Source organism: Micropterus dolomieu, unplaced genomic scaffold (genome assembly GCF_021292245.1).
Source record: "Micropterus dolomieu isolate WLL.071019.BEF.003 ecotype Adirondacks unplaced genomic scaffold, ASM2129224v1 scaffold_34, whole genome shotgun sequence".
NCBI lineage: Eukaryota > Metazoa > Chordata > Actinopteri > Centrarchiformes > Centrarchidae > Micropterus > Micropterus dolomieu.
This window is the reverse complement of record NW_025744038.1, coordinates 1-26745: the sequence shown is the minus strand read 5'-3', so window position 1 is coordinate 26745 and position 26745 is coordinate 1. Positions and strand designations below refer to the sequence as shown.

Genomic DNA, 26745 nt, shown 5'->3' with positions numbered 1-26745 from the left:
GCAGCTCTCCAGCGGGGTCAAAGGTCATGACCCCTCACATGTGTTGGTTCGAACTGTTGCGTAAACTCGCCGTTTCACCAGATGACGCTGCTGTTTGGCCTCAGCTGGTGGGAAAGACGCTTTAAACTTCAGTTTGAAGCAACATTCAGACACGCAAACTGGTCGGGCGTGAAAAATAGCCACTTCATAAGTCTGCGTAGATTTAAAACTCATCATTGTGTAATTATGAACCACTAAACTGGCTTCAGCTTAGAACTCTTGGTTCCTTGTAGTTGTACAAACAATCTCCCTCTTTCCTTGAGATCCATCTCATCTTTTTGCAGATTTAGTTCATCTACATCAGGGGTCGGCAACCTTTAACACCGAAAGAGCCATTTGAACTCGGTTTCCACGGAAAAGAAAACGCAAATACTTTTTGACATCTAAAATGAAAAAAACACGCATTTATTAAAAAAAAACAACTTCCCTTTCATGCTTCGGGGTTCACCCCAGCCATACACTTATTAGTGCTTTGAACATTGTGAATTCTTGAAAAAATAATTTCTGAATGTCTCTTTCAAATAAATTAAAAAGCTGAACTTAAAATATCCATGTAGCAAACAAAAGCAGAAAATGCCGTGAGCCGTCATCCTTATAGTATCGCCTCTGTGCTTTCAGAGCATGTAGCGGAGCCTTGACCTGAATTTAAAAAAAAGCACTGTGTCACTAAACAATGAAAAACAAATATCTGCATAAATATTTATTTTACCTGGTTAATGGGACTTCTGCTCCTGAACCTCTGCGCACAGCGTCTGCAAATCGGGGCTGTACGAAGTCACTTTCATCTTTACGCAGGAGTGTAAGCCGTCATCTGTTTGTTTTTAATGTAGTTCATGATAAAGAATAGCTGCTCACATACATGTGGATCCGAAGATGGACAGGACTCCAAAGGCGAAAAAAGAACTAACACAAATAAAATACACTTCAATTTCTTTTTAGTAATTTATTTTCCCAAGCCACTCGGAGCCGCAGTAGAAGGATGAAAGAGCCACATGCGGCTCGCCGACCCCTGATCTACATCTTCACAACGTGTGTGCATGATACTGATGCTGGACTCAGCAGTATTGCTTGTAATTTGATTCATGTAATCATCTAATTGATTTCCCTCCTGTGGATTTGACTTCCATCTTTCTTATTTCTTCTTTGCACTGAATCTCAAGTGTTTTACGGGTCCAGATTGTGTAATGAGGTAAGTGAGATGTACTTACTGTGCTAGCTGTAACGTGTCTGAACCATGATGTGTCTTGTTTTTTGCTGAAAGTTCACTGGAAATGTTTAATATTCTGTTTCCAGTGGCATCAGTCTGGGCTGAGGGTGTAAGCTGTTTACTAACTCGGTTGTTTAGACTATTTGTTCTGTGTTTTTTGTATTTTCTGCACTACGTATTCCATATTTATTCTTTTCTCCTGTTGTATAATGCATGCATGTCTTTGGACCCTCTTGAAAACGAGATGCTGCGTCTCACAGGTCTATCCACTAATAAATTTAAATTGAAACACACAGACAGTGAGAGAAGAAGTCGTCTGTTTGTAACGAGCATTTGGCTACTGCAACAAGAGAAAGCCAGAGATGATCCAGCAGGGATGTTCATGTTCAATAAACCACAGAGGGATCAGGTTGATCACAGAAGTTTCCAGCGTGCAGACAAATACATATAAAATCAGACGGCTCGTTTTCTATTAGATCATTTTTATTTTTTCCCGCACAAAGTGAAAAAACGCTTTTAGTAGAAGGTGTTGGGTCTCTTGGTGGTGAAGCGGGGTTTGTGCTGGCGACGCAGGACCCGGTGGGGCAGAGGGAACTTGATCTTGGAGTCCTGCAGGAGGAGGAGATTGGTTCAGTTTCAGACGGCGGGGTCGAGACACAGGTTTTTAAACTGGACACAGAAACAGAGCGGAGACTCACGTGGAACTGCTTGATGGCAGGTCTGCGACACTTGTTGGCAGCGATGACCTGAACCTTCATGATCTGGATGGAGTGGGCGCGGGCGCGATGGCGAGCTCCCATATCACGGTCTGACGGACACAAAGGGAAACTTTAACACTCCTGAAGCTTTAAACAAAGAAGCCGTCAGGGTCTGAAATGTACTTCCAGAGCGACAGACGCCTGCTGTCAGAGCGGGCTGATTAAATCTCTTATTAAAACAACTTCGTCTTAAATAATTACCGGCATGCAAACTGGTCAGAGGAACAAAAGGTGAGGAGGAAACGAGCGGTCTGTCATGTTATATAGATAACGTGCATGCGTCTACTGCAGCCAGAGAAAGAGCTCGTGAGATGCGGCGATGCACCTTACTGGTGTCACGAGAACCAGGTGTGACAATATGTTGACGCCATTTTATAGAAATCACCAATGCTGAAATATGTTTAGTAGGGGGCTCTGGAGGACCCCCACACAGAAAATTAGGAGCATTAGACGCTTCATTTCCTGCAGGCTGGTGAATTTTCTGCACAAATTTCTTCCTTTCCTACAGCAATTTATGGTGGAAATGTTTTTATTTATGTGAAGGGCAACAACATCCAAGTCAGAGCAGCTCTCAGGCAGGTTCTCCTGTGGTATCGTCCCTGCTGAGGCAACACGCATGCAGCCACGATTTAACTCCTATTCTGTCATGGAGAAAACAGAAAACTTGGCCAAGAAGAAACTGTGACAAGAAGCCGTCGCTGCTGCACGTTTTGGGGTCATTTTATAAATCAGAAGCTTGTTTATTCTTATTTAAATGCACAAACATTTCTCAAAGCACTTTCATTTGTTATTCATAACATTTCTTGCTACAAGCTATTTTTAACAAACGCTTTCAAAAAGTGACGGGGACATGACACAGATGCCGACACGTTTGATCTTGGTGATTAGTTTAGCTACCATTACTGGTTAAGAACTGGGGTATAAACGCAGCATCAGGGCCCCGTGTCCACCAGAGCGTTTGTTACCAGCTGAAAACGCCAGCTGCTCTTCTGAAGACACCCAGCAGGAAGCGCTAACGGGCGTTGTTGAGGCGCGATGTTTTTTCCCCGACTGCTTTGGTTGCTATGATACATTTGTTGCTGCGGTGTGGTATTTGTCCCGCCCCTCCTCTACTGTGATTGGACAGCTGAGTAAAAAGTGCAGCATTTCCCCCCCAAAGTTGAACATTTTTCAACTCTCGGCGACCAGAGAAAGACGCCCAGCGTCTCGTCACGCTGCTGCCGTTTTCGCTAGCTTGTAAAAACGCGGCGCTCCCATTTAAAAAAAAATACACTGGTGTCAGAAAAAAAAACAGTTTGGGGGACACGGGCCCCTTACTGTATCTGACAGGACAGCGAACATTGTAAGCCAGCTTACTTCTGTCTTACGTCAGGCTTGCTTTCCGACAGACAGCTCGTTCGATCTTCTACCGTCCTCCCGTGCCTCACTCCGCAGTGTAGCGGACTTGGAAAAAATCCCGCCCTACTCTGCCTCTGATTGGCTGCTGGGCGGAGGCATTAGGAGTGACGACTGGTTGGAGCCATATGTAAAGTTGCAAAGCTAGAGAGGACTCGTAGATGTAACTGGAAGGCCAGCTGCAGCCTCGTTATCCTCAAGATTAAATTAGAAACTTACATTTATATTCTTCCTGTTGCGCCGAGCATACGGCAAAATAAATCCATTTCACAGTTTCCTACTGCGTACTACTATGAAACGCAGTAGCTACATACTGTAGTCCGTCACTGGAGGGGAGACGAGGTCGCCAACTTTGTTCAGATATGAGAAAAATATAGATATGCGCCCTGTGACTGAGCAGACAAAGCCAGTTCAAGCTAGCAAGTGAAAGCCACAGCTCGCGGATGAAGCCACATTTTAAACGCTAAATCAGCTTCGCATCATGTTTTACGGAGGCCAAAGTGTGCCCACGTGGCCTCGCACCATCTTGTGTACCGGCGACACTGGCGTAGACGCGTTACTGTGCTGTCCCGGGGTCGGTAGCGGCAGCCGGTATGAAGGTCAGTGTGATTGAAAAAGATCAGACGAGACAAACCTGGTAAACAGATGCTGAACAAGGAGAATCAAAGTTTACACAGATTCTTAAAGTTTGGAGCCTGAAAACCAGAAATCAGCTGATATTTACAAATGTGTGCGGACTTTGAGTCTAAATCCTCCCTGAAACCCCAAACGTCTCGCACAGATCAGACGTGTACTTGTACTCACAGCACTGTGTGACGGCTCCGGAGGTGGTCAGGTCTCTGTACTCTCTGTACATGTTGTGGGTGCCGCTGCGAGAGTCGTAACGCAGCCAGATACCAAAGTTCTTCACCTTCAGGGGGGTCTTCTCGTGGACCTGAACGGGTCAGACAAAAACAGCAGGACGTCGGTCATTTCACACAAACTGAAGTACAGCAGATTAAGACGTCTTCCAAAAACTATTTCAGTTCTTCAGTGTGTTAGAAAACTCCCTCCGACAAATTAACTCAAACATGACAAAAGTGTTGACATGTGTGACATGTAACTTTGACACAAATGGTGTTTTAAACTGAGAAACTCTTTTCTCTCTTGCACTGATTGCACGTAGACTTTCCCCCTCAGACGCAGATGAAGTGGGCGCCAAATTAGGAAAAAAGACGTTCAAAACGGATCGTTTAACAACCTGGTGAACACAGGTCTACGCCCCCGGTACCGGATCGTCACAACCGGGTTTGTTGCTCCGTTCTGTTATTTGGAACGTGGTTGTATGGACAGAAATTGTGTTTTGAAATTAACTCCCCATAAAAGTCCACATTTAAGACAGTAAAGTTTGCCAAAACATGGACATTCGACCGTTATATTTTGAAAATGTTGAATGATAACTGTTGTATTTGTTAATTCACAATTACAGTTGTATTCCAGGTGTCGTAGAAGATATTCAGGTGCATTATAATCTTTCTTATGATGGTTTATTGCCTTAAAATATAGCTTTTTTTTTTTACCAGGCGAGGATGAAAATAGATTTTTTTCTGTATTTCATCTCCATGTAGTCTGTAATGGTAAAATAAACATGTTAATGTACAATGGATTTATATTCCTTAGCTTCTGACCTTTCGAAGGAGACCAGAATTATGAATCTAGGCCAAATGGTTGAGGCGATATTACTGATTTAGTTTGGGTTTGTTATATTAGGAGTTTATTTTCAGCTGACCCAACTTAGACCCACATTAGAGTCTTTCTATTCTTTGATTATTTAAAACGTGATGATTTGTGGACCCTTGAATTCACTTTCAGAGGCACGGCAGCATCAGAAAGGCGACAAGGATCAGATTTCTGTTTGCACACCAGACAAAATTTCATACCACTGAAATGATATGACCTTTGGGTTTGGGTGCACGTGTCAGATAATCCCGACCAGATGATCCGGTCGAGCATCGTGTGGTTCAGACACCTACCAGGCCGCAGTAGACGGTCTCTCCAGAGGCCTTCTTCATCTTCCTCAGCTGGGAGACAAAGTACCAGAAGCGGGACTTGGCCACGACGTGGTTGGGGGCGAAGATCCTCATCCGGTAGAGGGGAGGGGCGGGATTCTTCGCTGAGGGCAGCAGACGCCCAACGACTTTGTACTCCCTAAGCTGCATTCAGAGGAAGAAGAGAAAAATCTGTTAGGACACAAGTGCATCACACAGACGTACACGTGAGGCGTTTAAAGGCCAGGACTTGTGGACCCTTGGATTCACTTTCAAAGGCACGGCAGCATCAGAGAAAGGCGACAAGGACCCGTTTTCTGTTTGCACACCAGACAAATTTCATACCACTGAAATGATACGACCTTTGGGTTTGGGTGCACGTGCAAAAACGTGAGTACGTATGTATATACACACACACACACAGGTTGTGTCATTTTTAGTGTTCAAGTTAGCTGATTGATCCGAACTCCATTCAGAAAAACAAACATTTTAAAGCTGTTCTCCTGCTGTCTTGCTGACAGACCTCAAAAAAGCATCACGTCACACGTCTAACAAATCGGGATCATGTTGTAGTTAATTCGGCATCATTTTAATCCGCTTATTACAATTAAATAAACTGAGTTAACAGGAAAACGTTCACTTTGGTTTCATACCGCTACAGTCATGGCGGGTTGTGTTTTTCCGCATTACTGTGTTGTGTGTCAACCCTCAAGCGAGAAAAGCAACGCAAAAAACTAAATTCAGGTTTGGTCTAAATGCACAGTCACACTGTAACGTTAGTGCTGACAGCGTTGCAAAGCCTGTGACAAAAAGTCAGTGACAGACATCTGTGCTAAGTAACGTTAAGCCTCTCTGCAACAGCATCTGCAAACCATCTCACCTGGCCAAACGCTGCTCAGATGGGAGCTTTTAAATACACGTAACATCTTAAAGAGACCACCTTGAATTACAGCAACTCATTACGACCCATGTATTGTACGTGCCCCGTGACATAATCCACGTTGCGAGCACCGGGCAACACACGTTAGCGGCTAACGTTAGCTTTCACGGCAGCTAAGTTCGCTAAACGCGAATCATTCGGTGCGTTAAACGGACAGTTAAGGAGTAATTAGTGATCTGGTTCAGATCGTGTTGGTTGTTTAAGGAGATCTTCTTCTGTTCGTGAGTATTTGTAATTCCAACATGTGGCTCTGATTGTGTCGTTCAAACCAGCTTCGTCCACATGGTTCAGCCGCCGCCATGTTGGACGTTAGCCGCTCACGCACCGGGACGAAAAACTATTAATTTATCACTTAAAGGCGGAGTTTTTTGGGAACATTTAAACACAGGTCAGACAAATATAATGTTATAAAGCTGCATCGGTTCATATAGCCCGTGTGTTGCTAGCAGATATCGGTAAATAAAGAGTTTTACGTACTGTGCCGGACGCCTTCATGGTGTCTCTCGCTCACTGCCACAGTAAAAGAGGAAGCAGCAGGGCGGGGACTGCGCATGTCTAAAGGAAGGAGGAAAGGGAGGGGGCGGGGCCAGAACTTTATTTATAAGAAAAGCAAAAACACACAAACTGCAGCTGTGTCTCTTGTGTTTATTCATTTATTTAATGTTTATTTATTTATTTCATGTTTATTTATTTAATGTTTAATCATTTATTTAATGTTTAATCATTTATTTAATATTTATTTATTTAATGTTTATTTACTTATTTAATGTTTAATCATTTATTTAATATTTATTTATTTAATGTTTAATCATTTATTTAATATTTATTTATGCACAAACAATAAAATTACCATAAAGCTAAATTTACTTTTCATCCGGTCAGGATCCATTTTAAGTTCTGTGTGAAGAGTTTCTACAGATCGATCCCCGGTATAGAAATAATAATAGGCTAATAATAATAATAATAATCGTTGTATGTAACGTGAGTCTATCTATCAATCTATCTATAATGTGTATATATATGTATTTATATACATATAAATACACATATATAGGCCTACTGTATAGAGGGGGTCGGCAAATAAGTCTGACATCGGGCCAAGTTCTTTTCAAGCCGTTACATGGCGGACCAGAACATTATGTCAGTCAAATTATTTCAAACCCTTGTTGTATTTTTCTCCCTTGTTAAACAAATTGATTAGGAGACTCGCAATAAAGCGTGCGCGTCCCGGCGTTTGATTCGCATTCATGAACCTGTGGACACTGATTTTCATTTCCCTGAGGAAATTCAGGGGAATCCAATCACACGTTTACTGACAGCTTTTTCAGGTCAAGTGTCCTTCAGCGCTAAAGTAAAAGCTCTCAAACTCGACATGAAGCACACGGGCTGCAGGAGCCGAAGTAGTGCAGCCACAGGCGCCTGGAGGACTGAAGGAGAGCTGTGGCCCCTGGCAGGCAGAGGAGGAGGCTGTGTAGGGAGGGACAAAGTGACTGAGTGAGAAAGTGAGCAGGAGGAGAGAGGAGGTGCGGCGGTAAGCGTGGAGTAGCTCAGCCTGTAGGGAGGGAGCATGGAGGGGACATGTAGCCACCACTTTTAGAAAGCATTTGTTAAAAATGTTCTGAAAAAAAGCTTTCACCAAGAAATGTTAACAAATAAAAAATGCTGTGAAAGGTTAATTTGCACAATAAGCCTGTAACACAATGTAAATATAAAAGAAAACAGTGTCCAAAAAAGTAACTTAACCCTTGTGTTGTCTTCTGGTCATATTTGACCTGTTTTCAAATTCTTTTGTATGAAAAATATGGTTTTCTTTCATGAAATTACACCAAAATAACATGGATGGTTCCACACTACGCTCTAAACAAACAAACAAAATGATCACTACTTTCATAGAATTGTGGGTATTTTATTCAAATTTGTTCCAACTTTGTTCAAAAAGTCAATTAATCACACTATTGTGCTTTCCAGCAGATGCGCACACACACCCACCACCCTGAAGCTTTTTAGCCCTTTTAGTCTGAGACAACAGGATAAAGAAGCCTCCCTGTCGTGCTCTACCATACTGTACTGTGTCAGAGGAGGAGAAAGACCAGGAGGAATCTGCAGAAGGAAAGGTTTTATGAATAGAAGAGCACAACTGTAAAGAAGCTGAGGAATATGCTTCAACAGATAAGATGTTTTCTGCCTGAGCAAATTGAAAAGATTGTGCTGGACATGACAAACAACAGGGGAATTATGTGCACAGCAAAGATCGATCAAATACCTCAGCAGGCGTACTTGGGTCTGTTGATGCTCGCTGGTTCTAATCCAGTAAAGAAGCCACGGCCAGTTTATGGCATGCCCAGAGTGTAAAACTAGTGGTAATGAGTTTGCTAATGAAGTTTGCTAAGAAGGTGTAACACAGAATTGGGTGATAAGTTAAACTGGATGCTTTAAAAGCAGGACGGGAAGCTAAAAACAATAATAAGCTTACTGCATCATAGTCTATTATATTTTTAGATTCTGAATTGTCACCTGCCACCTGGATTTTGTGCTTCCCTGGTGCAGAAAATGTCTCCAGAATGCAGGAAATTAAGTGTTTAATGCTCCAAATCTTCTAGGGGAGGACCCCAGACCTCCATGTCAACTATTTCATCCATACATTTTTCTCTAAATACACTGCTCAAAAAAAATAAAGGGAACACTAAAATAACACATCCTAGATCTGAATGAATCAAATAATCTCATTAAATACTCCTTTCTTTACATAATCGAATGTGCTGACAACAAAATCACACAAAAATTATCAATGGAAATCAAATTTAATCGACCCATGGAGGTCTGGATTTGGAGTCACACTCAAAATCAAAGTGGAAAACACTACAGGCCGATCCAACTTTGATGTGATGTCCTTAAAACAAGTCAAAATGAGGCTCAGTAGTGTGTGTGGCCTCCACGTGCCTGTATGACCTCCCTACAACGCCTGGGCTCCTGATGAGGTGGAGGATGGTCTCCTGAGGGATCTCCTCCCAGACCTGGACTAAAGCATCCGCCAACTCCTGGACAGTCTGTGGTGCAACGTGGCGTTGGTGGATGGAGCGAGACATGATGTCCCAGATGTGCTCAGTTGGATTCAGGTCTGGGGAACGGGCGGACCCGTCCATAGCATCAATGCCTTCCTCTTGCAGGAACTGCTGACACACTCCAGCCACATCAGGTCTAGCATTGTCTTGCATTAGGAGGAACCGCACCAGCATATGGTCTCTGGCAAATGCCAAACGTCCTGCACGGTGTTGGGTTGTAAGCACAACCCCCACCTGTGGACGTCGGGCCCTCATACCACCCTCATGGAGTCTGTTTCTGACCGTTTGAGCAGACACATGCACATTTGTGGCCTGCTGGAGGTCATTTTGCAGGGCTCTGGCAGTGCTCCTCCCGCTCCTCCTCGCACAAAGGCGGAGGTAGCGGTCCTGCTGCCGGGTTGTCGCCCTCCTACGGCCTCCTCCACGTCTCCTGATGTACCGGCCCGTCTCCTGGTAGCGCCTCCGTGCTCTGGACGCTACGCTGACAGACACAGCAAACCTTCTTGCCGCAGCTCGCATTGATGTGCCATCCTGGATGAGCTGCACTACCCGAGCCACTTGTGTGGGTTGTAGACTCCGTCTCACGCTACCACTAGAGTGAAAGCACCGCCAAAACATCAGCCAGGAAGCACAGGAACTGAGAAGTGGTCTGTGGTCACCCCCTGCAGAACCACTCCTTTATTGGGGGGGTCTTGCTAATTGCCTATAATTTCCACCTGTTGTCTTTTCCATTTGCACAACAGCATGTGAAATTGATTGTCAATCAGTGTTGCTTCCTAAGTGGACAGTTTGATTTCACAGGAGTGTGACTGACTTGGAGTTACACTGTGTTGTTTAAGTGTTCCCTTTATTTTTAGCAGTGTAGTAGGCCTATCAAAATATATTCTGGTCTTGTTGTCATGGCCCGATTTTAGGGGGCCACCTGGGCCAAAAATGCCCGGGCTGATTTTTCGTCCCAGTCCAGCCCTGCTGGTTGGCCAGTTCTGACCCGCGGGCCGCCTATTGCCGACCACTGCTGTATATGAAAGGATCCCTGTGACTCAAACATCGACTTCACCTGTAATAATAAGGTACAAGGTTGATTTATTTGTCACAATTCAACAGGTTGTAAAGTGAAGTTGAGTTTGTACGTAGCAGACAATAAACAGTAACACAGAATCAATTATAAAACTGGTAAATAGAAATCATCAGTGGAGCAGTGCTGAGGATGAATTAGAGTTTAAGAGTCTGAGAGCTTGGGAGGAAAAGCTGCTCTGCAGTCTGGTGGTGCGGCAGCAGAAACTTCTATCTCTCTTCCCAGAAGGCAGCAGGGTGAACAGGCTGTGGCTGGGTGGGTTCTGTCCTTTAGGATCCTTTGGGCTCTGAAGGCACCTCACCTCGCCGATATCACGGATGCTCGGGAGATGAGTACCAAATGAGCAGTTTGAATCACCCGCTGCAGAATTGTAGTACATCTCTGGACAGATGAGGCACACTTTGTTGTTTTTCAGGCCCTCTTCGGTACCTGTACCTCACCTGTGTCACTTACATCACTGGTCATTAAGCTGGACAGACTTCAATCAATTCAAAGTGTCTGCTGTCGCGCCCCCAGACTGCTGAGCTGCTTCTTCCCCGAGCTTTCATTTTAAATATTTTATATATACACTGCAGAAGGGAATAAATGGCATTTGATTTTACAACCCTGTTGTAATATGACGATAAAATTTACCTTGTTGATATGTGTGTATATATACTGTTTGTTTTCTTGGTTTGGACAATTTAAAATTACCTGCAAAGTGTAAATAACAGTTTATACCTGTAAAATATAGAACTAGTTTCACACACACACACGCACCTTTGCTTGTAAGACTAAATTGCCTGAGTTGAATTTCAGTCTGATCAATATTTAGACTGTATTGACAAGTTTCTCCAACAGAGGCAGCTTCAAATTAAACTCATGTGTTTTTGACCACCATTGTCCCCATTTTGAAACTTGTGTAGTGTCTTTAAAGCAGTATGGTGCAAATAGAGAAGTTCACAGCCTACAGGGCAAAAAAACAAGGTTGTGATTTATGTTTTCCCTCGTTTCCACCACCCCTGTAAGTTTCAGTGGCATCTAGCGGTGAGGACTGCGAATTGCAAAAAATGTCTGATCATTCACTTGCTCCTCAGATGAAATAAGTACTTTATAATAAATGTATTCATTTTAAAGGTAGTTGTAAATTCAGCAGTTAAAACTTTGTACTTTTTCTCCACGAGGTTGTACATTATATCAATTTAATTTATAAATCCAACAACAAAAAGGCTGAAAACTGTCAACATATAGTCGTCTTTTAATATCTTTGTATAATATAGACTCCCCCTGGAAACCTGTTTATTATTTGTGTCTTATTTATTACATATATGCGTACTGTTCTGTTTACTTCTTTACTTTAAAAAAAAAAATAAAGAAGAGTTGGATTATTCCAACACCACTTGAATGCACCGCTCACGCCTCCCTTTGCAAGCGAGCTGCAGAAGCTACGGTGGCCGACTTTAGTTCCAGATTTCACTTCTCTTCTTACTTCTAATAAACCAGACGACTTATACTTGTTAGGTATTCAACGTAGTGACGAAACGCGCTCTGTAGCGCAGTTTCAGGAAACAGGACAGACTCTTACTAACGACTAATATTTGATCTCTGCAACAGAAGTAAAGACAAAAGTTCTTCCCAGCTTCAGGAGTTGATTTGTGGAGTTCTGTGGATTGACAGTACCAAAAAACAAACAAACTCAACCATTATTGTTCTTTTACTTTGCTTTTATACATTTTTAATGAAATCAATTCTCATCACCACAGTAGTGCAACATGAACCGTGAACACGTCTGCGAGTCTCCGTCTGCGATTCAATCAAACCGACGTCCGAGCGCTCTGAACAAGAGTCCCAGCCTCTTTTATTCACATCACAACGACATGCTGTGCTCCGTGGCGACGATCCCCCGCACAGCTGCGTCTTTTACCTGTTTCTGTTCAGCTCAAATCACACCTGAGATGGTTTGTGTCAACGAGCTGCTTCAAAACTCTGAAAAAGCAAAAGTGAGGATTCAACGTCGACAGGACAAAGTTTCATCGCGTCTGAAGGATCCGAACAGACGACGAGCAGCTCCTCCACAAACCAGACGAGACGTTCAAAGGCTCAGAGTCCGTCAGGGAAAATGTCTGTCGTCCTTTAAAAAAAATAAAATAAAAAGAAATACTTTCAGAAAAGAGTTTTCTGCAACACACATCGGAGAGTTCCTGATCCTCTGTCCCATCACAAAGTGTCTCATTGGAAATCATCAGTGTTTAATGTGAAGATCTGCTGCTTTCATTATGTTCGTTATTATTAAAATGTTGTTTTATGTTCACCGAGGATGGCGTCCGTCAGAAATCATCATCATCATTCAGTGTGTCTGCTGTGAACTTATTAGTCTTAGTATCCTTCATCATCCGTACAGAAGAGTCACACAACAAGACATCCAGGACAGAAATCAGAGCGTGTTCAGTGGGAACGACAGCGCCGGGACTTCTCAGAGTAATTTGATTAATTGAAAAACCTGCGAGAACTGAAACCCACTCGTCTTTGGACTCGTTTTACTTTTTCAGGCTTTAATGCAGAAAGAAGAACTTTAAACGGGCCACGAGACTCTTAAGGCAACAGGGGGCCCCCTTAAATGCATTGGGCCTGTTTTAGATATCCGTGAAGTTACAGATGGCAAAACAAAGATTAAGAGACGTTTTATCACACTGATGACACAATACAGTCTGCTGGCACTCACACAGAGGCCTTTTCTGGCTGCCTTGTTATTCGTTTGGGAGCGGACTCGTTCCGTGGTGAAGCCTTGGTGTTAGGTAAGACAACCTGCGTGTTTAGATTTGGGTTTCTGCATGCTGATGATCTGGACCCGTGCGAGCGTTTGGCAGCAGTCTGCCTCACTTTGCCAAAAATGCCTAATTAATAAACGTTTAAACAGACACTGTCGGCTGCTGGCCGCTTCATCTTCACCAGTCTGCCTTTAAAAACAAAAAAGTGTTTTAACGGCTGCAGCAGTAGTATTGGCTGTGTTATGGGGAGGGGGATAAAACACGGGTAGCGGCCTGGATCTGAGGCCAGTGCAGGAATCTAACCGCCCCCGGGCCAAAACTTAGACTTTGATAGCAGCTGGTGCTGAAATAGATCTCCGTCAGGACGGCAACAGTTGAATCGCTTCCTCTTTACTGTGCCGACAGAATGAAGGTTTTGTAGGCACAATCCTCTGAAATGGTCATCAGGAAACGTGACGGGCTGGGGAAATTAAAACAAATCTTTTGGGACGCACACGCTTTATTGTGAGCATGTGAAACAGGCACTACTGACTGAGCTAACCAGACACACTAACTACTTTTAAATTATCATTTGACTAAGTTCTGGCCCGCCGTGTAATGGCTTAAAAAAAAAGATCCGACCCCTGTATCGGTTTAGATAGCTAGATTAATTCAGATTTTACGAGTGTGTCTGTGTGGCCTGTGAACCTCTATGATACAGCGACTTCTAGTAATACTCGTGCATATTAGCCCTCATGCTAACAGTAGTAGCCTACCCATAAAGCTTCAGCTTCTCCTCAATGAATTGCTCCTTGTCCCACGTGTTGAACTGATGACCTGGACCTGTCTGTTATTAATTGCTTTAAAGTTAAGGAGATTGTTTTTTTTTGATGTTTTAAGGGCTTTTCCTTTAGTAAAATACTTTCAGAGGACATTTAGATGATTTCAGCAGCTGCTGGTGTTTTATCGGACCCTTAGTCTGTCAGTGTGCGACGGTGATGAGCTGCACTTTATAACCTCTCGGTATTTGGAAACACTTTCAGACTCGTCTCATGTTGACAAACGTGTAGAAACTCCTGCAGGTTAAACTGAACTAACTCAACACTTTCAGGGCTGATTCACTCCAACAGCCTCGCTAAAAACAGAGCTGAACAAACATGGTAGCCTAGCAACGTCAAGGCTAAAAACAGCCCAGAATGCAACACTCTCAAAAAGAACAGCTGGTGTATGTGTAAAATGTACTGGTTTATATTTGGGCGAATGAGGTGATTAGAAAACATCCAGCTGATCTCTGAACCGCAGCTCCTGTGTGATGTTGACGCTCAGTGGGGCGGCTGAGGCGTGTTGCACGTTATCTCCACGACGCTGAAGCGTCAGTAAAGATGAAGCCGCTTTGGTCCGTCTCATCCTGTGAGACTTGTGAAACTGTCCCCGGGTCAGTTTCAGGACACCTCGATGATCTCCATGCTGCCGGAGAAGCTCGACTGACTCCCCACCTTCCCCATCTCCTCTCTGGATCTGCTGTCTGTCATCCCGTCTCCAAACTCCATCTGACAGCTGCGTCTCTTCAGCTGCTTCTCGAAGCTGCTCTCTTCGTGCCAGCTCCTCCTCGAGTCCCCGCGGTCGCTCGTCCTCTGCCGGCTGCGCCGCCGCACCGCCTCCAGGCCTTGGCTGCAGCTGTAGGCCGCGAAGCTGCCGCCGGCGCCGCTCAAGATGGCAGAGGTTGAGTAGAAGCGAGTGGAGTCAGGGGAGAGGTACCAGCCAGCGGCCAGGGAGGAGGTGGAGACGGTGACGGGGCCCAGCAGGATGTCTGAGTGCCAGCCTTTCAGGGCCCCGCCGGATCCCGGTTTGGCCAGATGCTGCTGGCTGCGGGAGAGGCCAAACAGGAAGCTGGTGGCGTTCTCCTCCATGCTGCCGCTCCGGTGCAGCTGGTGCGAACAGTTCGGAGCGGCGGGCGGAGGTTTGACGAAGCCGCTGGAGGCCGGCGGCGAGACTCGCTTCGGCCCGTCGGCCTCCTCCTTGTCGGGGCTCTGCTCCGGAGTGGACTGCTCTGAAACCTCCTCCACCGGGGAGAACTGGCACGGTTTACTGGTCGGCTCTTTGAAGGCAGACGGTTTGTAGAACTCGGCGGCGTCTCCTGATCCGCCGTGAGGGACGAACACTCGGTGAGAAGCGCTCCCGCCCGGCTCGCCGTACGACTTGATGTCCAGAGAGAAGGAGCGCTTCAGCCGGGCGTTGTCTTCAGGCCCGTCGGCGAGCTGCAGGCCGCTCAGAGCCTGAGCAAGCAGACGCTCCTCGGGGGCGTTGGCTAAAACACAGGGCAGGGTGAGGGGCTCCAGCAGGGCCAGGCCGGGACCCACGGGGGCCTCCTGACACGCCAGGGGCTCCGGGTCCTCGGGCTGAGCGGGGAAATCACTGCAGGACTCCGGATGATGGAGGGACTTCAGTTTAGTTTCAGCACCGTGAGGACTTTTGATCTTCTTCTCAAAGTCCAGCAGCTGCCCCAGGAAGTTGAAGTTGGGAGAGATGGTCGGCCTCTTCTCCTTCACAAACCTGCAAAAACACAAAGAATGTGGACGTCCGTCATTAGTGTGACTCAGGACCAGTGTGACTAATAAACGGCGACACAGAGGACGGACTAATTAGAGGGTCAAAGAGGCTCTGGACTCATTAGGACGGACTCTCTGCATTGTTTGGACCTGTGTGGAGAGGAATGTGCACCGTGAGCATCTAACAGGAATCTGAACTCTGATCTTCAAACTATTTATCGTTTAAGGTTGCAGATCTTTTGCCAAAAACCCCCCAAAAAAGATGCATTTCTCTCACTGTGTGACTACTTGCTACTTTTAAAGTATTCATAATGATCGAACCAGGTAGGTAGTAATGACATGCGGCTAACGTTACTTCGGATGCATAGCATTCTTACATTAATACCGAATTATTACTGAGTTCTGTTGCTGCCATTTTCATTTACTGATACTGTTTTAAGTATAGAGTGAGATACGGCTGAAACTTTATAACGCTCCAGCCACACAGTGTTCACTCCGCCTCAACAGATCTTTTTGTCTCGTCTACTGTAGTTAGAGCTGAGCAATAAAAAAAATAATGATTAGTATCGCAATATAAATTTCCTAAAGTCAATAAATATTTGGTTTAATTCATTTGAATCACTAACAAATTGACAGTTATTTTTTCTATTAAAATATTTATTTTGTTGAGGAAAAGGGACAAAACTTTGTTGAAAATAAAATTTAAAAAAATCTTAATTGTTTTGAATGTTCTACCTCTGATTTGTTAATTGAACCAATGTTTGATCCAATTGATCGCACAGCCCTAACTGTAGTTACACAGCTCGGTGCTGCACTTCTGTCAACATCTGTTTTCAATTAACCTTTAGGCTAATCGATTGTTGACTGTTATGGCAGAAAAAACCCACCAGCAAGATACAATTTCCACGACATTGACATTTGTGAATCGATTCAGAATCGTCCAAGTCTGCATCGCGATGCCTCTAAGAACAAATTATTTTACACACCCCTAGTAATGCGACAGTTAAATAAAAAGCTGCATGATATCTAAACACACTGCTGTCAGTTCATTGGAGGATCCTAATACAGGGTATATACAGGAATCCTGAAGTAAAATTCAAGACCTTTTCAAGATATTTTAAGACTGCCGCGCCACTTTGAGCTAACCGATTAAATCAGCCGCACACCTTTTAAAAAGGGAAATTTGAGTTTTTAAAGGAATTTAAATATTTCTAACATATTTATTGCCTATATGTCATCAGGTTGTAACGCCACCTAAAAATTGAGGCAATCACCAACTTTCTCAGTTGCCTATAACAGCCTGTACAGGCCAACAGTTTTCTGTGTGAAGGTCAGATTTCCTGCGAAAAGCAGCTGTCTTACATAAACTATGACGTTTCTGTACGCAACATTACGGCAAATCATGTGAACCACAGTGTCATTTTGTGTTTTAGTTGGTTTAAACTAGATAATGTGAGCTTGCCTGCAGTGATGTGTGTGATAACTTTCATCGTCCACTTGATCAATAGAACAAAATTCAAATAGGCCAGGAGGGAACGAAGAAGAAGAGAATAAACTGAGTGATGAATAACGTAAGTAGTGTAGGCGCCGCAGCACAGATACAACCTGGAGGAGGAACTGGTCTAAACGACTGGATTAGTATAACATTAAGTTAAAAGTATGTTGTTAATTTAATAGTAAACTGTAAGTTTGATATTAATATATTCATTATGCTACTATATTCAATATAATTTCAAAGAATAGAATATAACTTACCACTAGTTTAATAGTAATTTAAAAATTTTATTCATTGACTTTGTGCAAGAAAAATGCTCCAGGCTACATGAGAGTCTCCGACCTTGATTTTGATCAGGCTACTAACTCGTCAATAATCAGAACCGTTTATGCAGAACAATGAGTTCAACATTTATAAAGTTTGTTGCAGCACATCAAACTTTTCCCTTTTCCCTGAATTCTCCCTGTTGTCTTCAGTCTTACAGATTTAGCTGCTGGCGGATTTGGACGATTAGCATTACGAGTCCGGCGGGGTGGGAGATTACGGTCAGTTGTATTCTTAAATCATTTTCCGGTTCTATTATTTGGAGGTTTTAAGAGTGAAATAGGCGCTCGGTACAGTTGCTACTCACTGCCTGTCTAATATTTTTGGCTATGCATTATAAAGAAATACGTTCACCTGCACTTTTAGCAAACAAACTTTTGAACAAACAAAAAAAAATATCTTCAAAATTTAATACCTTGTTAAATGGCGATTAAGACTTTTTAATGGCCTTAATTTTCACAGAATTGATTTATTACCTTTTAAGACTTTAAGACCCCGCGGACACCCTGTAACTGTTACATCCTCTCTACGTGTTTAACGATGTAGAGATCGAAAGGTGGTTGTGGGAGATTTGTCTGAGACTCTCACCTGTACGCCTCGTCCAGCGACATGTCCATCCTCTTCATGATGTAGGCGATGGCGATGGTGGCTGAGCGGGAGATTCCAGCCAGACAGTGAACCAGGACCCGAGCGTTGGAGGCTTTAGCCTTCTCTGAAATGCACAAATGACAGACGGTCTCATTCAGTGAATATTTCTCTGATAAGCGATCATAAAAGAAAGGTTAAGGAAGAGGCCGCCGACCTATGAACTCCACCGATCTGTCCAACCAGGGCAGGATCTTCTCACAGAAGGAGTCGTTAACAGGAACTCTCAGGAAGTGAGACTCTGGGATGAAGTCAGGTTTGGGGCAGGTGTTACTGGCGTTCAGGACGTAGACGATGTCGTTCTGCTGCATCAGATCCTGGAGACGCAAAACAACAGAGGCGTCAGATCAGCGTTCACACAGAGACCCAGGCTAGCATGATCCTGCTTATTAACCCTGGATGAAGTTACCAGAATAAAAGTGTGCTCTTATTTTGAAATAAAGGCAAAATGAGTTGAAACTATGATCAGCACTTGATCTGTGTCGAGAGGCAACGTGTTCATGTTGAACCCAAAATCTGCAACAAAACAGCCACACCAACGCACCTGTGCAGCGCTCATGTGTGTTTTCAGTTAATTTTGAAACTACGGCGGCCCGCCACAGTCTCTGTAACGGACCCAGAAGTAAAGGGTTGATGCAGGAAAAGGAAAAAAACCTCCACTCTGATACCTTGTTGAGGACGTCCCTCTGGCAGCCCAGGTACAGGTGAGGCAGGATGCGGGTCGGCCCGATGTTGGTGACCGGCAGGCAGGGCTGAGAGATACAGGAGGGAACCAGAGTGGACTTCCCCTCGCACAGACCAGGAAACAGGTGGGAGAACTCTGAGAAACCACCTGAGAGGAACAGACACACAAATGTTAACGATCCTCTGCTGCAGGACGAAGTTCGGGTCAGTCTACAGTCGGCTCCTCCACACTTGTTGCCAGATAACACGCCTCTGAATTGATCCTCTGCAGGTCCAGCGTGAGCCTGATGAAGAGATATTCTTCTTCTCTTTTACAGCCTGTACTGCGACTCCAGCCCAGGATGTGATCCACCATATCTCATAAAGAGACAGAGAGGACGCTGCCTGCTGCCCAAACATTTCATTTGTAGGATTTTTATTTGAATTTGTAGAAGACTAATAATAATAATATATTACACCTTGTTATTTTAATTTATTTATATTTATTTCCCTGTATTAGATGTTTTATTATCCTGATTAAAGCATATATTCTGTATGATAAAGTGCCGTATATTTGTACTTTTCTGATGAAGATAGTAACGAACTTAATTAATGGAAGCCGGTACTGTAATATTATGTATTTAAAACAAATAATCTGTTTCCTTCACTGGTCTTTATGCCTCTTAGCAAAGTATTTTGTTTGTGCAATAATTTATTTTAAAATTTCAGATTTTTCTATGTTATATAAAAAAGGTGAATAAAAACTGGGTTATTTATCCAAAAATCCGTAACCTCCCTCCATATCTGCTTTAAAGTATAGTAAATACGTCTTCTTGTCCGACTTCCTGCCTGTGGCTCTCAGCTCCAAGCCCATTAGTTCCTCCTGAAGACTAAACAAACAGGAGGAAATAGTGCACTTGTGTGTGTTTATAATGGTTACAGGTTTTACTGTTACAGCCTGACATTTCAGAGACAGAACTGATTATAATCCTCTTTTTGTCCTCTGAACTTCCCTGTAAAGCTTTTTGCTGAATCTCGGTTACCAGTCAGAGAAACAGGTTCCTCATTTACTCACAGCAGATAGAAGTTGTTGTGTAACTGTTAAACCTTTGACCGGGTGAATTTGGGAAGACCAGAAGTCTTTGTTTTTTTTGCTTTTAATATGTGAGGGTGGAGTCGTCAGTGCAGCATTACATCATGGTTACATTACATAACCCTCGGTTTTCCACTGAGGGAAGGGAGGACGTCTGCACTCGATCCGCCTGTCGTTCAAAATAATAAACAGCTTTATCACAAGTGACTGAGCTGAAACTGGGAGTTCATCCGTCAGGCTGGTTAAAGACTGAAGACACAACATGGATGCTGTTTGTGCTGGATGAGCTTCTACTTTTATAAAATATATAGTGCTGGGTAACGATTAAAATTTTTAATCAAGATTAATTAATTAATTAAAGTGATTTAATGTCATCAAATCAAATATTAAACCAAAGCTATTAGCCACTGCCAGTGTGCAGAGCCACGATCATAACATCATCACAGACATATATAAATCTGTTTTCTTGTTTTTGCAGAAACATTTTTCTTTTCTCAGGGAGCAGCATAAACAGCTTTTGTTCAGTAGCAAGTGTCCCTGTTAGAGTGAGGGGAAGTGCTCGCCTCACGCATACACCAGCCGCCGAAGTTGAATTGTCCTGAACTTTTTGTACGCGACGCGCAGCACAAATCATTGGAGGAGAGACTGATCCTCGCTGTTGGTAACAGATTCTGGAAACTCAGTTTCCTAAATGGGACGTCAACAGGAGCGAATTCGCATGGCAGAGCCGCAAAACTAGATGAAGGTCTGTCAAGTGAAGTTATGTAGCCTATAATTTTAACTCAAGTTAAAATAGGCTAAAGCTGTGTAGTGCACAGAAGCCGTTGCCATGGTTACTATCCATCTGCCGTTTACTCGCGGAGCGCTCGTCTCCCTGTCTGATCGCCGGAGCAAAGAGCGGCCCCGCGGGGCCAAGCGACTGCATTGTGATTTTAAGAACGTTCCCCAATACTAATCAGCATGCAGCGTGTAGCCTTCCACTTCGCTGTGGCGTCTGATCGCTCGTCTTGCTTTTGTTTATCTAGGTTACTCGCTGCAGTCTGCCGAAGCCTCCCTCTGCTGCTTGTTTGGTGTATTCACAGCCAGGGAGCAACAGACCTCCAAAATAGTAATAATAAAAACTGCGTTAACGTGCAATAAAACAGTTGTCTGCATTCATCAATTAATGCCCAGCCCTAAAAATACATTATAAACATTATCATGGACTAGTCTCGGTCTCTTGGCTCTTTTGACCGCGACTTGTCTTGGTCTCATGGATCTTTTTGATTCAGACTCATCTGGGACTGACCTGAGAGCAGGTGTACGGAGGGGAAGCTCCTCTCGAGTTTAACCAATAGGACGCTGAGGAACGACTCGGAACTGAGAGCAGTCGGGTCTGAAGAACTCTGATCGTATACGACGACCTCCTGATCACCCTGCAGCTCCAACTACAAAACATAAACCGAAGAGAGACTTTTAGACAATTTTATACAATTTACACTTTAATTACAATTACACAGGTTAATCAGACATATCTTCCAGCAGGGACGCTGCATCTACCTGTGAAGGTGACGTAAAAACCTTTGTTTTATCCCGACCACGAGTCACGATGCTCCTATTACTCCTAACGCTCACATTCCTACCTAAGTGATAATAAAGTTTCTGCCTATGAAAAGAACATATAATATCTGTGTCTCCCAGAACAGATGTCACAACACTGACATTTTACATATGCTACCAAGTCATGACATTTGATATGGTATGGTGTGAAGGTAGAGTCAGTTGGTAAGTCGTACGAGGGTAGAGTCGGTACAATGGTGGAGCCAGTCGACAGTCTGCCTCCCAGATCAAACATAGACTAAACCACATTGGTTTGCCTGCATTACAACTTGTACTCACTCGAGGAAACTCTCTGCACACAAAATTAAATTACAGCTCATAATCGTGCTCAGAATTAAAAATGAGCAGCCGAGCTTCCTTAAAGCTGTTATTCCAGTTTAACACAACGCCACAAAAAGGGAGGAGCAGCCTCTGCAGCTTGCAAACTCTCTTTGTTAAATATAAATATACTGTTCTGAGGTCAGACGCCCACATTCAGAGTTAAAGCAAAGCGAGCAGCGTCAGGTTGGACCAGGTTTTAAGGCATAGAGGTCTAAGTGTTTGACATTTTCCACATTCTTGACTGCACAGTATTACAGAGTATCCAAACCATCTCCACATTGCTCTTATCGTTTCGGTATCTCAACTATGTTGTGCTGCATCCTCCTTTTATGTTTCATGTTTGTGCTCTTCTACCACATATTTCATCTTTCATGGGTTCCCTCTTCATTTTTTACTTCTTACCTCTTGACAAAACTACATCACAAGTCAAAGCCCTTTATCTCAGAGTCAAACCACAACACACAGAGTCAAAACACACACAGCTGAAGTAAATGCAGTTTGCTTCAAGGATAAATGTCCATAACTTGGAAATCACATCAATCATCATCACATACTGCCTCACAACTACTTCTACTGATTACATCATTCACAAACACTTTTGATAATCTAAGGATGTCCTCTTCATTTTAGTAAAGTGAACAATAATGACGTTTAGTGTTATACGGTTTTAGTCACGGGTGCTTTGATGGTTCGACGTGGGAAATACCTAAAATCTTATGTGTCAGTATACACACCAGACTGGCACCAGGAAAACCTTAAAAAAAAAAAAAGACAAACTTAACAAGAGTCAGATTTTAGTTACTACTACTAACAACAAATCTCACTCCTCAAGTTCTTAGAGCTTTTGAATTAATCTCAGTCTTTGGGGTCGGTGAGTTAGCTGTGTGCTACATCCAGTGTTCAATTTAACAGGAATTTTAAATAAAGTTTTAGTCTTTTTAGTCACATTTTTTTGAGTCGGAAATTGTAGTAGGTTTAAAGTCACGTTTTAGTCTTTGTTTTGTTTTAGTCTAGATTTCGTCAGTGGTCCGACGTTTTAGTTGTAGTCAAATTTTAGTCAATGTTTTAGTCATAATTATCATACGATACAGGAGCTGAATGACATGCTGGCTGTAAAATCTCCTTTTTAGAAAATGTTTGTGGCTGTACCATCTATATTTGTTTACATTTCCTCAAACTGTCCCCATTAAAAGTTGCTGAATTAGCTGTTAGCTCCTGTTAGCAGTTAGCATGAATGTACAGCCATCACTGGATTACTGTGATTTTAGTTCCACTGAATCTAAAACTATGTGTTCAGGTTTGTGACAAACTGCAGCAGTCTAAGTGTACTAAAGTTTCTTAAAGATCTGCGAGTCAGTGCTGGAGCGCCACCTGCTGACCGTGTTGGTGAGCGGGCTCTGTGGTGCGTTTACCTTCTTCTTGGCAGAGTGCTGCAGCAGCTCTGTGATCTGGACTTTGTCCTGCTGCAGCCTCCTCTTCATCAGCTTGGAGCAGTTCACGTTCACCGCCTCCAGGATGTGGGAGGCGTTGTAGTCCACGAAGGGCCGGCTGTCAATCAGCACCACCCGGTCCAGTCCGCCCTCCAGCAGGGCCACCAGAGCCTCTGCCTCGATGGGCCGCACCGCCCCGAGCCTCAGCATCCCAGACTTGGACCATGATTCTGGTCCAACAAGACGCTCCGACATCTCAAAATACTTTCCCTCCCTTTACCCCCCACCCCCCACCCCCCCTGCTCGTAGTCCTCCTCCCCCTCCTCCTCCTCCTCCTCGTCCTCCTCCTGAGCGTCCGGGGCCGGCGGTCCAGCGCAGTGACGCAGCCTGGCGAGGAACCTCAGAGGATGAAGAGCTCCATTGTGTCAGTCGGGTATGATGTCATCCTGATGGCGCTTGGCAGCCCGAAAAAACCCCGGGGCGAGAGACACAGAGAAAGACAGAGAGAGAGAGAGCGCTTTCTGCACTGGAAGCCAAACCCCCACTAACTCTCTCTGCTGTGTTCGTCAGACTGTGTGTGTGTGCGGCTGGTAGTTAATGTGTGTTTCCATGTGTGTTGAGTCTTTTGGTGGCGTGCAGGCCGGGGGGGGGGTGGTGGTGGTGGTTGAGGCAGGGACTCTCATTCACACCACAGCAGGCGTGAAACAAAAGGCATCTTTTCTCCTGGACTGAGCGCTGACGACGTCACTCTGCACCTTGATCCCCGTCTTCATGCTGAAGTGGTTTCAGACTTTAAGACAAAAAAAAAAGAAAGATGAGAGTTTATTAGATTTGGCTTCTGGTTTATCACAAACCGCCTTTCCTGCGATGCTGCACGCTGCCTTACATAAAGCTGCATTTTTCTATTTTTCGATGCAACACAAGCGCCACTTGTGAACAGGTAAAGAGCTGCTTACTCATCTCTGTCTGGCCTGTTCCTTCTGCTCGTGTGAGACTTTAAAGTGCAGAGTTTGGTCTAGTTTCAAAGCGTGGGTTTGGTGTGAACATAATCTGCATCCTCCGCTGCCAGCTGCCGTCTTTGCAATGCTCAAAAAACCCTCATCAGGACATTGTTAACCCTTTCACCACGATTTACAGCTACACTTGTGTCTCACAGGGGTGGAAGTACAATTTTTTATAATAATTATTATTCTGAAATAATTAGTGGGCATGATTCTGCATAATTAGTACTTTTATTTTTGGTACTTTAAGTTGCATTTTTGCTGCCAATTACTTATTTTGAATGCCCGACTTTTACTTATAACAGTATTTCCACACTGCAATATTTCTAGTGGTACTGAAGTTAAAGATCTTCCAACTCTGGTTGTAACATCAGTTTTTCCATTTTATTTTTGTCTGACTTCTCTTCAGCTTTAGTTTTTAAATGTTGGACATTTTTTATGTAAGCTGGAACTGAACACACTGTGACAAGCAGACATTTTTTTGTTTTTATGGGTTACGAGCCAAAAGGTTGAGTCAGTGTGCCCCATTCATCTTGTTCATATCAGACCTCTACGAGAGGTCACGAGGCAATCGCTAGAGTAGTGCATTGTTGTTTTTTGGCTTTCCCCAACCCCCTTGTAGTTTTACTTCTTCAGGATTCATCATCTGGGAGCAGGAAGGCAACAGATACTTCGGTACCATGTCAATACCAAAATTGTGAAAACATTTCGTTTTGCTCGGTACCAGAGATCCAAGATGGATCCATGGAAGGTAGAGACAAGTGCAGCTGCAGCGACTCATCAAATAGAAGAGAGATGGAAATCAGGTGGAGTTAGTTTCACAACTGTTTCCTTCAACATCTCTGTGACAAAGCTTCAGTTTCTCCCAGTTCTGGATCTGTTGGAGAGCTAATTTAGGCAGATGTTTCACGGTTTGATCACCTGAAAATCACCAAAGGTGACGATGTAGTTTGCTTTCAGACCAAAAGAGAAGCGAGCGTTCGGGGCGGTGAGTTTACACACAAAGTCAACGCAAAGACGCGTAGAGCCGCGGTTTCCTGTCAGGCGGTGCAAAGGGGGCGGTGCCCTCAACGGCAACGCGAAGGAATTCGCGTGAGTTGAATATTTTCAACTCAAGAGGGAAATTCGCATGACGCTGTGTTGCGATAGCCTATCAACGTTGAGATTGTCCGGACATCACCGACAGCTTCAGAGCGTTGTGTGGAGAGCGCCAGGCAGAGCAGGCGATTGAAAATCTACTGGCTGGCTGAGAGCTGCTAAACTTGGGCGCGAGAAGCAGGAAGCAGCGCTCCAGCTTTCAGACAAATAAACACCCGTGGTCGGACTGGACTTTGCTCGCAACTACGCCATTTTCCTCAAGGGAGGAGCTCGGAATAAACTGCTTTTATTAAATTAGCCTTTTACTTCGGTTTTTAGGATTACAACGTTGATTTATTTTCACTCGAGCGTCTCAGCAGCTAGATTCCGTGCACATCCGGTTCCAGTGTTAGCGTCATTTGGCACGACTTCATGTTTATATAAAAACCGGGCAAAACTGGACATTGCTGGGAGAAAAGAAAGCGAGGAGGTTGAACTACCTGGTGAGTTCAGAAAACAGGTGTAACTTTATTCCAGCTGTCGTTGTACTTTATTGGGACCAAGTTAGCATAGAATAGCCCTGATCGATCCGAACTCCATTCAGAAAACAAACATTTTAGAAGTTGTTGTCCTGCTGTCCTGCTGACAGACCTGACAAAGCATCAATTCATATGTTTAACAAATCTGCATCATGTTGTAGTTTTTTCGGCATCAGTTTAATCCGTTTTAAATGACAGCAAAATGTTGACTTTGGGTTCATACAGCTGTAGTAATGGCAAGTTGTGTTTATTCACCTTCTGGCGTTGTACAGCTAATGTACTCACACGAGGAAAGCGTCGCGAGGAGAAAATTTGCGTTCGGTCTGAATGCGGCTTAAGAACTGAACGTCTGTCCAACGCTGCTGTTACTGTAGGAGGAGTTAGGGACCGTCTGAAAATTCAATTCAATTTTATTTATATAGCGCCAAATCACAACAACAGTTATCTCACAGCGCTTTTCATAAAAGAGCAGGTCTAGACCGTACTCTGTGATGATATTTACAGAAGCCCAACAGTTCCCACCAAGAGCAGCACTAGGAGACAGAGGCAAGGAAAAACTTCCTTTTAAGAGGCAGAAACCTCGAGCAGAACCATGACTCAGGGTGGGCGGCCATCTGCCTCCACCGGTTGGAGAGAGAGAGAGAGAGAGAGAGAGAGAGAGAGGCAGCCTACACAATATACACACAGAGGTACAGACAGCGAAGGTGATGTTGCTATAAACTAAATGAAAAATGGTACAGATATTTATAATAGTGTTAATGGTAACCATCGTAATGTTAA

General features: G+C 43.9%; 2 protein-coding genes and 2 non-coding genes across 4 annotated transcripts; all 4 read right to left on the bottom strand.

Annotated features, from left to right (window-relative positions):
- Nucleotides 1-1711: 1711 nt before the first annotated feature.
- On the bottom strand, nt 1712-6957 carry rpl18a (ribosomal protein L18a). Its single transcript, XM_046043135.1, has 5 exons — nt 6844-6957; nt 5412-5591; nt 4204-4333; nt 1945-2054; nt 1712-1855 (listed from the first exon to the last, which is right to left on the bottom strand). The coding sequence occupies exons 1-5, from the start codon at nt 6859-6861 to the stop codon at nt 1763-1765; spliced, it is 531 nt and encodes a 176-aa protein (XP_045899091.1). The 5' UTR covers nt 6862-6957; the 3' UTR covers nt 1712-1762.
- On the bottom strand, nt 5223-5354 carry LOC123967108. The gene has a single exon (XR_006824191.1). It is a non-coding gene; the product is annotated as a small nucleolar RNA SNORA68 (small nucleolar RNA).
- On the bottom strand, nt 5675-5807 carry LOC123967109. The gene has a single exon (XR_006824192.1). It is a non-coding gene; the product is annotated as a small nucleolar RNA SNORA68 (small nucleolar RNA).
- A 5231-nt stretch (nt 6958-12188) lies between the features above and the next one.
- Nucleotides 12189-23619, bottom strand: dusp16 (dual specificity phosphatase 16). The gene is made up of 6 exons (XM_046043134.1): nt 23331-23619; nt 21287-21425; nt 18911-19074; nt 18400-18559; nt 18186-18309; nt 12189-15782 (listed from the first exon to the last, which is right to left on the bottom strand). The coding sequence occupies exons 1-6, from the start codon at nt 23601-23603 to the stop codon at nt 14672-14674; spliced, it is 1971 nt and encodes a 656-aa protein (XP_045899090.1). The 5' UTR covers nt 23604-23619; the 3' UTR covers nt 12189-14671.
- Nucleotides 23620-26745: the final 3126 nt, after the last annotated feature.

Bases quoted from the DNA above. Each gene is read 5' to 3' on its own strand.
- rpl18a (XM_046043135.1), bottom strand. The intron at 4,334-5,411 runs GTAGGTGTCTGA...TGACCCGTTCAG, and splicing joins AGACCGTCTACTGCGGCCTG to GTCCACGAGAAGACCCCCCT. The intron at 1,856-1,944 runs GTGAGTCTCCGC...CTCCTCCTGCAG, and splicing joins CTGCCATCAAGCAGTTCCAC to GACTCCAAGATCAAGTTCCC.
- dusp16 (XM_046043134.1), bottom strand. From the start codon at position 23,603: ATGTCGGAGCGTCTTGTTGGACCAGAATCATGGTCCAAGTCTGGGATG. The intron at 21,426-23,330 runs GTAAACGCACCA...TATGTTTTGTAG, and splicing joins AGCACTCTGCCAAGAAGAAG to TTGGAGCTGCAGGGTGATCA. The intron at 18,560-18,910 runs GTATCAGAGTGG...TTGCGTCTCCAG, and splicing joins AGAGGGACGTCCTCAACAAG to GATCTGATGCAGCAGAACGA.